Genomic DNA, 12,199 nt, shown 5'->3' with positions numbered 1-12,199 from the left:
GCTGGTTTACCAACATTTCCATTTCCATGAGAATAAATTCAACAACTACCTTCTCCATGACAAAGACGAGGCGAAACTGACTCAAAAAGAATAACTGTGACCAACTCTTCACACAATTCCCACCCATCCATCCATCCATCGTCAACCACTTATCGCTAGTCAGGTTGCGGGGGAAGCAGTTCCAGCAGAGGGCCACACCACTTCCCTTTCCCTGGCCACATCAACTCAACTCTGACTGGGTAATTACAAGCGCTCCCAGGCCAGCATGGAGATATAATCCCTTCACCTGGTCCTGGATCTGCCTCTTGGTCTCCTCCCATTGGACGTGCCTGAGACACCTCAGGAGGGAGGCGTCCAGGTGGCATTCTTGCCAGGTGCCCAAAACACCTCAGCTCCACCTCAACTGGGTCCTTTCTACACGAAAGAAGCAGCGGTATTTGCAATCTCGTTTTCTCGGCCTTCCCACAATGTTACTGATGAAAATTGACAGTCAAAATCTCTCTTTATATAATGGTGCAAGTTAGAGAAAAGTATAACTTGGACTTGGAAAGCCTCACGATGTCATCAAACCTTGAGTTTGTAACCACAGGCGTTACATTTAAAGTCCACTTGTCACCCATAAGGTGCAGGGTGAGTACATGAAGCTGGCAGTGTGTTCGTGAGTGAAGAGACGGGGTTAACTCCTCCTCACTCTGTCAAAAATGTGCCTTCTGCTCCAGCCCACTCATCTCCATTAAGCCTCTGACTGCCAATCACAAGTCCAGGACACCTTTGTTTCCATGGGGATTTCACGCTGTCGTGACACATGCCAGGCAGTTTGTGTTAAACGTACTGAAAGAAGTCAACAGGGCTGATGCGTGTTTATGTCACCACCCACTGCTCTCATGACATTTCTGTGGGCTCAGTTCATTTAAATGGACTTTTACACATGAACAACATTATTCTGAAATATTCCTCTGCCTCTCACTTAAAGTTTCTATGTTGCTCCTTTCTTTGTCTCCTTAACCATTGTGTCTACCTCCCTTTAGTTTGTAATCTCCCAAATGATGGACCCATGAACAACCCTCGCGTCATTGGGGACCTCAAAATGTAGCTTCTGCTCCACGCAGGTGATGTGGTTCTGTTCGCTTCATCAGACTGTGTCCTCCAGCACGCACTGGAGCGGTTTGCATTCGGGATGAGTCCGCATCTCCAAGTCTGAGGCAATGGTTGTGTGTCAAGAGACAGTATCAGAGTGCATTGAGGGCATCATTTATTATTTATGATGGGCAAATAATGGTTTTTCTACATGTGCTGTGGTGTGTACAGTATACCCATCCAAGTAGGTATCATGTGTATTGTATGTGTGGGAGTGTGAATGTCCTGAGGCTGCTGGAGCTGTGTTCTGACATGGCTGGACTGTCGGAGAGAGCATGAGGTCATCACACATTGATGTTGGCTTGCATTGCTGTGGGGAAACAAAGCACATTCGTCCTCCACATCTCTCTCTTTCTCCCCCTCTCCTTACTCTGCCTGTGGTTATAGGAGTCATACTGACTTCATGATGAGTAAGTCTCCCAGCCCCTCGCTGCTCTCGGGCTCTGGCCTTTACAAACAGGCAAAGTTAAACCTTAACAGAAGTCAAATGTACTGTACACATATTACAAAATTACCCTTGCACTAAATAGTCAGAACAACACAAGCGAGAGTGCTGGACTGAATGAACACCATACTGATGATTAAGCTACTCTCAGCTCTGTCTTTATTAACTCATGTTGGTTTCCAAAATGGCAATCATTCAAAGAAACAGCTCTTCAGCAAATAAACTGCTGATGAAAGGAGATTTTACTCCATCCCTGCCCCGTTACTCCAGACCACAGAAACTGCATAGCCTTCTACTATATGCCACCCTTAGCTGTTCTAATGGGTTCCTTGTTCTCTTTCATAACCCCCAGGAGCTTTTACAAATGTATGCAAAGTGTTTCTAGTATTATCAGTTTCATTTCCACTACCGACACTCTGTAAACGCCTCACGGCATTTGGTGCTGGCACTAGGCACCCTTTAGCTTCTGTACGAGAGGCACCAGGCTTTCGACTTACTATAATAGTCATCTGCAGCAATATTAGATGCGATAAGCAAGTGTTTGGCCGTCCATTTACTCTGGCATCATAAAAAGATGTGCCGGGATGCGTCCAACAACCACAGGACTTTCACACAGAAGACCTAAAACACCACTCATTTATAGAAAGACAACTAGCCAGTACATCTGATTCATCCTGAAGTGAGAATGTGCCTGAAGCTTACAGTTTATTTTTCATCAGGATTAGAACAGAAAATCCAAAAGCATTTCAGAGTATTTTAAGTGGGCTCAGCCTTTTGACATACTTCGTTAATATTTTGGCAATCATACTTTGGTGGATTGCTTCATTGAAACCTAGTGAGAATACATTATTTGGATGTACTGTGTCAATGTAAGTCAGGAGGTATAAATGGCTGGAGCAGCATAACAGGCTTAGTCAGGCTGTCTTTTCGATCTGGTTGCAGATTGCAGGGGCACTAATGAGGAGGGCTGCCACTTATGTCTGAATAATTTAAGTGTTTCCATGAAGATGAGAGAACCCCTGTGTCTGCTGCTGTGGCCACAACAAACCATGTCACACATAAATAACGACACTCTAAAACTTCTGCCTGGGGAATGTCAGGACACCGAAAGATTAAGTCAATACCAATACTGAAATTCCGATAACCAATACGATACGATAAAATAATTCCCTTTTGAAATACCCTTCAAACAACTGTATTATTTAAATGTCTTGACAAAGCTAGATGTGATAAGATAACATTTGAACATATCACAATAATTAATAAGTATTATTATTTAATTTAGCTTTTCCCAAAACTATTATTTACTGAAAAGGGCATACATGTATCATAATGTAACAGTTAGCTCTGCTATTTAGCAAGCATGAGGTGCTGCCAACCTGTTGCTAACAGCTAACAGCTAGCGCTTACTAGCTGTCCTTCCTCCGACTAATTTCTCTGCAAATGCTACTGCCCTAAAAATAGTCAGACCGTCTTCGACACTGACGTTAAGACAAACATTGAGGGATTTTGGTTAACTTTAATAAGCTTGAGAAAAATGTGTGCATTTGTTTTTAGTTAGATAAAAATCCATAAAGCTAGCAGCAACTAATGTAGCCTTAAGCTGCTAGCATGCAGCGGAGATGAGGAGCAGGCTACTAACTCCACCAAGTTTTTTGTTATCAAACTTGACATCCCTTATGTGTCGCATTGCACAGAAATAATCATTTTTAAAACATCTACAGCACAATATAGTCTTTTAGAAAAAATGTCATTACATTGTTGTCACTGGAACTAAAGATCGAAAGCTGATCTTCTTCCAGCTTACTTCCCCTAATAATCATCCACCGGTCGGTCATCTAGAAATGAAAGCAGCTGCCCCGTTGCCCTTCACCACTCCCATGTGTATATTAAATGAGCAGCTTTGGCAGCAGGCTCATTGGCAGGGCACCTATACGGCACCTTTGGACTCCTGTTGTGTCTAATTTAACCCTCCCCATGATGCGTTGCCCCTGGGGAGCGAGGTAATCCAATCTGGAGCCTCTCCCTGCTCTTTCTGCTTGAACGGGACTGTGAATGTGTCTTGTTTGGGACCTGAAAGGCCTTTTCCTCAAAGAGCGACAACAGATGGCGTAAGATGAGTAGACCCCCCCCCCCCCCTCCTCTCTATGTAATCCTCTTCTCTCTGACATCTACGTCGTCACAGCCATCCTTGGCTCTCCTCATCCTCTATCCCTAACCACTTTGCTGCTGTTGTATCTCTCCCTTTCTCTCTCCAGGAGGTTTGTACTACGTGACAGAGAGAATACGAGTCAGCGAGCTGCTCCAACAGCAGGAGGTCACATATCGTGCTCACGCCACGGCATCAGAAACCGCTGACATATGCCAACTGTTCAGTTTATGAGTTGTCTGGTGAATTAACAACAATGATTAGATGCTTGTATGGCAGTGACCTATTTAGAAGAGGGGATGACTGCACACAAACATGCAGGTCAACTCAGAACATATCTAGATCCTGTTTCTGTAGTATGAGGTCCCGTTGAATTGCTACTATAATATAGTTACTGTGAGAATATCAATATGTCCAGATATGTTGTATTTACTATGGTCTGAAAGTAATGATTATTTTCATTATCGAATCATCTGTCAATAGTTATTTCAATCTATCTTTTCCTAAAAAAAAATGTAATCCCATTAAAAATGTGTAATCCCAATTCGTTCAAATCAAGGTTTTGGTTTTTTAAATGTTTTAATCAGCCAAAAACCCAAATTAAAAAATATTCAAGAAAACCATTTTTTTCCCATTTCTGCTTTAGGAATAAAATAAATCAATTCTCAAATACTTTCAGATTATTTGTCAATTGATCAATTTATCAATTAGTTGATTTATTGCTGCAGCTCATAGTAAAGTACATATACACTGATGTTTATTTAACTTTATATACACAATGAAGCATTCATTCGAATAAGTAACAACAGTATAAATACTCTATATAGCCAATGACCCCCATAGTTCAAACTGATCATACCATTTTCAAGAAAAATCTCAATAAGGAAAGTGATTTAAAATGATAGCTACCATGTAATGTAATGCCTGGTAATATATGTAGCTGTCTCTGAAGTGTAGTGGAAGAGAAGCTAAAAATGGTACATAGTAATATTTTTACACTGTTATAAGTAAGTAAATACAAAGCCATTGTGGGACACAAGAGTTTTGTATGTCTCTTGTATACAAATTCTCTGTAAAAATGGCTCCCAGCTTCATGAATATTGAATCCATTTAAGATGTAAATCTCGCCTCACAAATAAAAATGTTTTTAAGGCTCAGTACGTCCTAGTACTGCGGGCCAGTAGCTTTCAGAAAACATAGTCTAATAGAAGGTTATACTGCATTTGTTGGGAACAATCTTTGGTTCCAGAATATTCCACATTTAGTGCTCCAAAGATAAGTATAAGGAAGGACGGTTTATTTGGGATTGAGTTCAAAACAACCATGTGTTCTTGGGAGTAAAGGAAAATGTCTCCTAGTGTTGCTCATTGATGTGTTTTTAAAATGTTTCTCACATAGGAATATTATATATTAGTTGGATAAAGCGGAATACTTGATCGGTTGTCTGAATATGGGATGAGTTGGTCATCTTCTGTATAACACTGTTCAAATAAACTATACTCACCCAATCTATATAATCTAACACACAGCTACTCTAACTGTAACTGGGACACTGAAATAAAGACCAGGGCTTTCCCCCTCCCCCTCCAGCTTCTATAAATCTGTCTGTTGCTAGATGGATGGATGACGACGGGGAATTGGAAGTATCGGAATTGTAACATATGAGGGTAAACGTCAATCAGTATTGATCTGCACACAGAGATATAATCAAGGGCCTTTGGATTATGAATCATCCCTCACATACAAAAAAACGAGTGTCGGTTTATTTATATAAAAACTGAATTATCTTATTCCAACAGATGTTAAATTACTCTCTGTCATTTCGACATAAATGGTAAGACAGAAGAAGAGTCATTATGAAAAGGCAGAATCGGGCCGGTAAGTGGATGTAGATACAGAAAACGTACCGTTTGTAAAGCTATGATTTGACTGTGGGGATTAAAATGGATAAAAGTGAAACAGCATGTGGCGGGGAAGGCTTTGCAGTGACCTTTGACCTCCCAAAATCCCTTAAAAACTAGTATTATGTTCGTTCTACAACACATGTAAACAGTAGACAAGGCTCATAATGCTATATGTCACTGAAAGTCACTGTACATTTGGCTTGGGTTGAAAGGTTTTCCATTTCCAGTTGCCCACCTGGTTCAATAACCCACTAAATCTGGCTTTTGTTTCCAGTGGGAAAGGTTGCAATTGGCATTTGTTCCTGGAAGGAATATCTGGCCCAACGCTCTGATGAAGAGCATTTAAGGAAATGTTTAACAAATAGAAATTCAACGATTTTGACAATTATTATAATGTATCAACATACACACACTTAATATGCTCTCCTTAAAACCACCAGGCCCTAGTCAGACAAAAGCAATTGAACTTCCTGATGATCGTAAAACACACATATTTCAAAAGCAAATAAAACAATAAATGTCATTAACACCATCACTGTTATTCTTTCAGTTGATCCAACAATGAGCAAATCTGGTTAGAGAGTATGAAAGAGAGATTAAGTAGTCGATAGAAAGTAACTATCACTGTTTACTAACACTGCAATTGTGACTTTGATCAAGACTGGATCCATTTTTAAAAGAGAGTAACGACACTCGCATAGACTTCTGTTGAAATCTAAATGTCATGGAGCGACCAAGCAAATTCACTGCCGAGTTGATGAAATGATGCGTTTTTTATCATATTAACATTAGCTTATCTTAAAGGAATTTAGAGCTAGGTTTAGCTAGGACAATATCTAATGTAAGATTGATTTTAATGCCATGTTGGCAACATGTTGCTAGCTGGAATGTTATGTCACGTTAATTGACCTACATTTTGCTGAAATTATTTGCTGTAGAAGATTTTTTTCTTAACACATAAAAAGGACACTTCCTCTCTTAGTTCATCAACCAGTGAAACCATGGTAATGGACTGATTGTTGACATTGTGTGCATGGTTGTGTGTGTGGTTGGTGTTTGATAAACCTTTATATATGTGCTAAATATGCGTAATAGCAGTAGCAGTGGCAGTAGAAACAGTTGTAGCAATAGAAGTAGAACCGTTAGCAGTACAAGAAGCAGGACCAGTAGTATTAGAAGGAATAGAAGTAGAAGTGGCGGGATGTGTGGCAGTAGTAGAGCAGATAAGTATAGTAACAATAATTGTGCTAACAGGTGTAATTGATGTTGGTAGGCGTTGCGGTCGGCTTCTGGAAAGTCACTATAGCTGAATGTGAGCTGTAAGTGAGAGTTGACTCCACTATTGCTCATGTAGAGCACCCACACACATATATAATCTCCACGGTTGCATCCTTATTGACCCATCAAGGTGAAGTTATTGTCAAATGCATCATTATCACAAACCGCGCTGTACTTTTCCATGCTGATGGAGCTGAGAGCTGGAACAGATCAAACCCCTCTATGGAGGCATTCATCTGATCACTGAGCACACTCACTGTGGGCTGCCCATTACTGCAGATGGTAAGCCATCAAGACCATTGAGGCGTCCTCAAAGGAAAGCACAGCTGCAGCACACACACGCACGTATTCAAAGAGCACACACACCCTCGCCTCATGCAGCAGCCTCCATCAGAAACATGACTGTCTTCTAACACAACACAAGTCAGTGCAGCACCGGGAACCCACAACAAAACTTCTATTTGAGTTCAGATGATATGATTACTTTTAACGTTGGTCAGGAAAACAGGAATCACGGAGGTTGTTTGAATGAACTCTAGGATTTACCGACAATTGAACGATAGATTAACTGTCATGTTTCATACTGCGATTGCTATGATGACCCTCGTATCCTGGCTCAGCTCAGTAATATTTCATCATGTTTCCTGAAATGTTGGGAACCCCAGGGTTAAATGTTTATTTCAGAGCATGTATAAAATAATGACAGGTGGTTTTGTCTTACGACTTCTCATTTTGTTGGACCATTATTAAAACGAGACCGATCATTCAGATGTAATCCAAACAGTGTACCCAATTTATAGATTGTCCACCAAAGACCACTTGATTGACCCGGCTTAAAACATTGTTTTTACATTTGAAATGCTCAGTAGGTTTCATGGCCATAAGGAAAACATCTATAGATCAATAATATAATGTTAATGACAAATCTAATAAATCCATCAAGTTTGTTTGTTTGTGTTCAGGTTTTTAAAAGGTTAAATAAGCAGACTTATTATTCCCAACTATCAGTTTCTATCTCAAATAACATGTATAAATAAGACTTTACAAAGAAACTGAAGGTGTTTGCTGAGGACAACAATATAAAACACCATAAATCAATTATTTAAATGTTTTGAAAATGCAAACAGAAGATGTTATGTATTTTACCTGATAAAAAAACAAGCCCTTAGGCCCTCTTCTATGTCAGAAATATAGTTTTAACACTGTGGGTATTGAGCAGATACACTAATCTGTGTAAAGTTTGTATTATTCCAGCATTAAGAATACTATAGGCTACACATGTCAGAGTGTGGGGGGAAATTGGGATTTACTTTAGTTAAACCATCTCACTTTTGGACCTGAGCAAGTGAATACAGCCACAGGCCTGTATACTGTACATTTAGACCTCTGTCAGTCAGTCTCTAGACACAGAGCAAAGGCTTCTGGGACAAATCAACTTACTCTTAATGGACAATATATGACCTAATTAAAGGAAACAACCTTGAGTTACTGACAAGCCCATACACCCTGAAATGATTATGTCATTACTTGCAGTTGTAGGGTCGAGCACCACTTCTACAATAAGATCACGTATACTAAAACTACTTTTAGCCAGTGTCACAATTAACATGCACCCCTTTCCTGCAACATAGCATGAGCCCAAACAGTCTGTATGCTTATACCACAGGACGTTCCACTCACTCATATAGACAGTGAAGATGTGGACAAACATTAGTTAGAAAATAGCCCCATGCCCTTGTTCGCCCTTTGGTCACATAATCAATCACCAATCTATAATTCATTTTCTGGATACATGTCACATCCTTATTGTGTCTGATATGTCTGCAACAATAACTATTTATCTGTCTGTTTAATTCATTCCTACCTTTCCGGATCTGGTCTTCGATTTCTTGGTCGAAGCCCACTCGATGGCATTTCCTCCACAGCCCCATGTTTGTAGAGTTATACTGCCTGCTGCACTCATCCGCGGCGCTCATGGCGAACAGCTGCCGCCGGTTCCGGGCCAGCAGCAGCTTCTCCTCCCAGCGGGGCAGGGTGCTCCGGCTGGCCCGCAGAGGCAGGCTGTTGTTGGGGATGTAGATGAAGCCCGGGTCCTTGCGGCGGCTGGAAAAACTTCGGCACCGCTCCCTGTATCTCCTGGCGTCGGTCTCGTACCAGTGGTCGGAGCACATCGCCACAGCCAGCATGCCCAGGGCGCAGAGAGAAAGAGAGAGCCCGGCGTAGAGCAGCAACTTCCCGGCAGCCATGCTGTCACAGCCGCATCAGCACCTCGACAGACGGACAGCTCCTCTGCGGCTTCCCCGCGACTTCAGCTCACATCACCTCTGGAGAGCAGCACCATGATCGAGGTGTGGAAAGAGAAGGCAAACCTCATTGACTGCCGGACACAGTTTATTCCTCTTATTCCGATGGTGTGGGCTTCGCGGTGACAACGTCTCTTCCTGCGTGGCTTTGCAGCAGCTCGGCGGAGACAGAGGACGCTTATCTCATCTCATCTTCAGCATCCATCCGTCTAAGCAGGGCGACACCAACAAACACACTAAGCACAGCATTCGAGTCTAGTCAAGCATATTATCATTCACACCAAATGCACCCTCACTGCAAAACCGTCACTAAATCAAACGATGGACAAACACGGGGGCAGCTTTAGAAACTGCTAGAGGAAATCGTGCAGCAGGATTTAGCAGAAGCCTATTTACAATACAATGGCATAGCCTACTAAAACAGTAGCATTATACGACTTACATGGCGGGAACCGCTTAGATATAGCCTACCTGGTCTATCCAAATTGAGCCCATGCAGACCGCAGTCCATCAGCAGGAGAGGGGAGAGGGATCAGTCAGCATCCCCAGCACGTCTGATAGGATGACGGCCTGTCCGTGGACCAATCAACGGCCAGCTGTCTGGAGGAGCACCGAGTTAGCTTACATGCTACATGAGATTTGATTTGACAAACTAACAGTGGTGGCATTTTTAAAATAAGTGGGCTAAATTAACTCAAGTACTGTACTTAAGTTCTCTTTTGACTACTTGTGCTCACATTTTGGCAACTACCATGACTTCTTCGTTCTTCCAATACATTTCCAAGGCAAATGTTGTAGCCATAACGTAAAACTCCGCTACGTTAATTCAACACATAGCCTACAAGTTTGAGTGCTAGTTACTATCCACTTAGCTAGTTTCGAGCCACTAATATAGTCTCTAGCTTCTTTGTAAATACAAAAAAGCATGATATGTTCGTGTAATATGATGCAGTATCTACCCTGGATTGTAAAAAGTAACTTAAATTGTTTCATTTGTTTGGGTCAATTATGGGCCTACACAGGGGCGCCGTAAGGGGGTGAAAAGTTAGGACGATTCTAAAGGCCCATGACTGACAGGGGGCCCAAAATGTTCAGAACATTAAGAAAAAAAATGTAAGTAACCTTTCATCAATCCTCAATAATTAACATTAATAGAACATTATATTGATAAATTACTCACTAAACTTACGATTCATTTAACTTATTTTCTTCCAAAAGTTAATTACCCAAAGCCTCTGTACACCCCCTTCTATTTACATGTAATGGTTTGGTCCTGCCTCCAAACGCGGTGCGGCACCGGCACTTGCAGAGAGTGAAAGCATGTGAGGAGGGATGCTAGCCTACATACATGTGTTGTACCATGTTTCAACGACCAACAAAGTCAGGCTCTAAGAAAAGAAGAGAAAGGAGAGAAAGACAAGAGAGAGGGACTAAAGGGTGACAGTATGTCACCCAGTTTTTCACAAGAAAAGGTGGGTGTGGTCCATGAGTGGTGGACATTAGTCTGTTAGCTAATGTTTTTTTGTTTACTAAGCTGACATTAAGTACTGTTAATATCTTTACAGAAAATTCAGAGGTCTTTAATTTCACTGCTCTTTTAGCTGATATTTAAAGGTATGGTAGGTAATTCACTTCAGAAACACTTTTTGTTATATTCCATGGAATGCTCTTAAAGGTGGGGTAGGTACATTTGAGAAACCGGCTCGAGATCGCTAGAATTTGAAAATACACAACCGAAGAAAATCTGCCACTTCCTGACAGAGCCCCTCCTCCAACACACACGAACGCGCACATAACCAATGAGGGCACGAGATAAGTTTGTGCCCCGATGGGAGGCTGACAGGCAGGTAGGCCGACAGGCAGGTAGGCCATCCAATTGGTTGTACTTTTTACAGTATTACGGCTTCTACAGATGAAATTTTTGTATGGATTTTTTGTCAAAGCACTTAAGATATTCATTGCTATCGGGATGTTAAGAGCATTCCATGAAATATAACACAAAGTCGTGTATCTCGAGCCGGTTTCTGAAACTTACCTACCCCACCTTTAACATCCCGATAGCAATGAATATATTAAATGCTTTGACAATAAATACATACAAAAATGTCATCTGTGGAAGCCGTGGCGCTGTAAAAAGCACGACCAATCCTCTGAGCTGGCCCGGCAAAAATGACTGGACTTTTGGAAAAATGACTTCCATCTGTGCACAAGCTTATCTCGTGCCCTCATTGGTCATGTGCGCGTTCGTGTGTGTTGGAGGAGGGGCTCTGTTGCGGCTTTCACACCAGCGCTTTTCAGTTTCTAGCTCCGAGCGGGAGCTTTTCTGGTTCAGCTCCGGTTTCCCTTTTCAGCTCCCGCTCTGTACACACCGCCCACTGGCGCCCCAGAGCTGAGTCATGGCGTCACCGTTTACATCGCTGATTTGCTCCCCAACGGAAGCCATTACGGCGCTCACAACAACAACAACAACAACAACTGCGTCGGGTCGATGATCGTGTTGCTTTTAATCACACGAAGCCAGAATAAATTGAATAACGACTTCTCCAACCTTATACTTTGCTCCAGAGTGCCGTGGTTCATTGTTTATTAATGTGTTTCTGCAGCATTTACCGACCGCTGCAGTGCTGGCTGCTCTTCCACGGGAGTGTATTCTCCCGTTAGCTCCCGGTTAGCTCACACTGCAGCGGCCGCTCTAAAGTATTCACTGTCCGACTCACACAAGCAGCTGATGCATATCCCCAGTTCCCCTTAGCGTGTGAATGTGTGTCAGTCTGAATTGACACTGTTTGGTATCACAACGCTGTTATGAAAGTTTCTCTGGTATAAAACGGGTGATGTTAGCATAGCAACCGAAGCTAAACTGACTACTTGCATCCGATAGCTGCAATAATACAAAACAACACGTCTGCCTCTCTCCACAATGATCGATAACAGTGAACGGATGGTCAAAGTAAGGCACAAATAAACAGAATCACACGAAGCC

At 42.0% G+C, this 12,199-nt stretch overlaps 1 protein-coding gene across 5 annotated transcripts in view; it reads right to left on the bottom strand.

Moving 5' to 3' along the window:
- Window positions 1-10,683, bottom strand: part of tmem178bb (transmembrane protein 178Bb) — an 83,914-nt gene extending 73,231 nt beyond the window's left edge. The window contains exons 1-3 of one of the 5 annotated variants that reach the window (XM_071201814.1): window positions 10,474-10,683; window positions 9,688-9,816; window positions 8,778-9,425 (exon numbers count right to left, since the gene is read on the bottom strand). In XM_071201814.1, the coding sequence (XP_071057915.1) occupies window positions 8,778-9,159 (382 nt within the window). In that variant the 5' untranslated portion in view covers window positions 9,160-9,425; window positions 9,688-9,816; window positions 10,474-10,683. Of the gene's footprint in view, window positions 1-8,777; window positions 9,453-9,658; window positions 10,163-10,473 lie in introns of those variants that run through there. The other 4 variants (XM_034074959.1, XM_034074960.1, XM_034074961.1 and 1 more) reach the window with 4 other exon arrangements.
- Between the last annotated feature and the right edge of the window lie 1,516 nt (window positions 10,684-12,199).

Source organism: Pseudochaenichthys georgianus, chromosome 23, assembly GCF_902827115.2.
Source record: "Pseudochaenichthys georgianus chromosome 23, fPseGeo1.2, whole genome shotgun sequence".
NCBI lineage: Eukaryota > Metazoa > Chordata > Actinopteri > Perciformes > Channichthyidae > Pseudochaenichthys > Pseudochaenichthys georgianus.
Note: the sequence above shows the minus strand (reverse complement) of the source record. Positions and strands in the feature narration are given on the sequence as shown.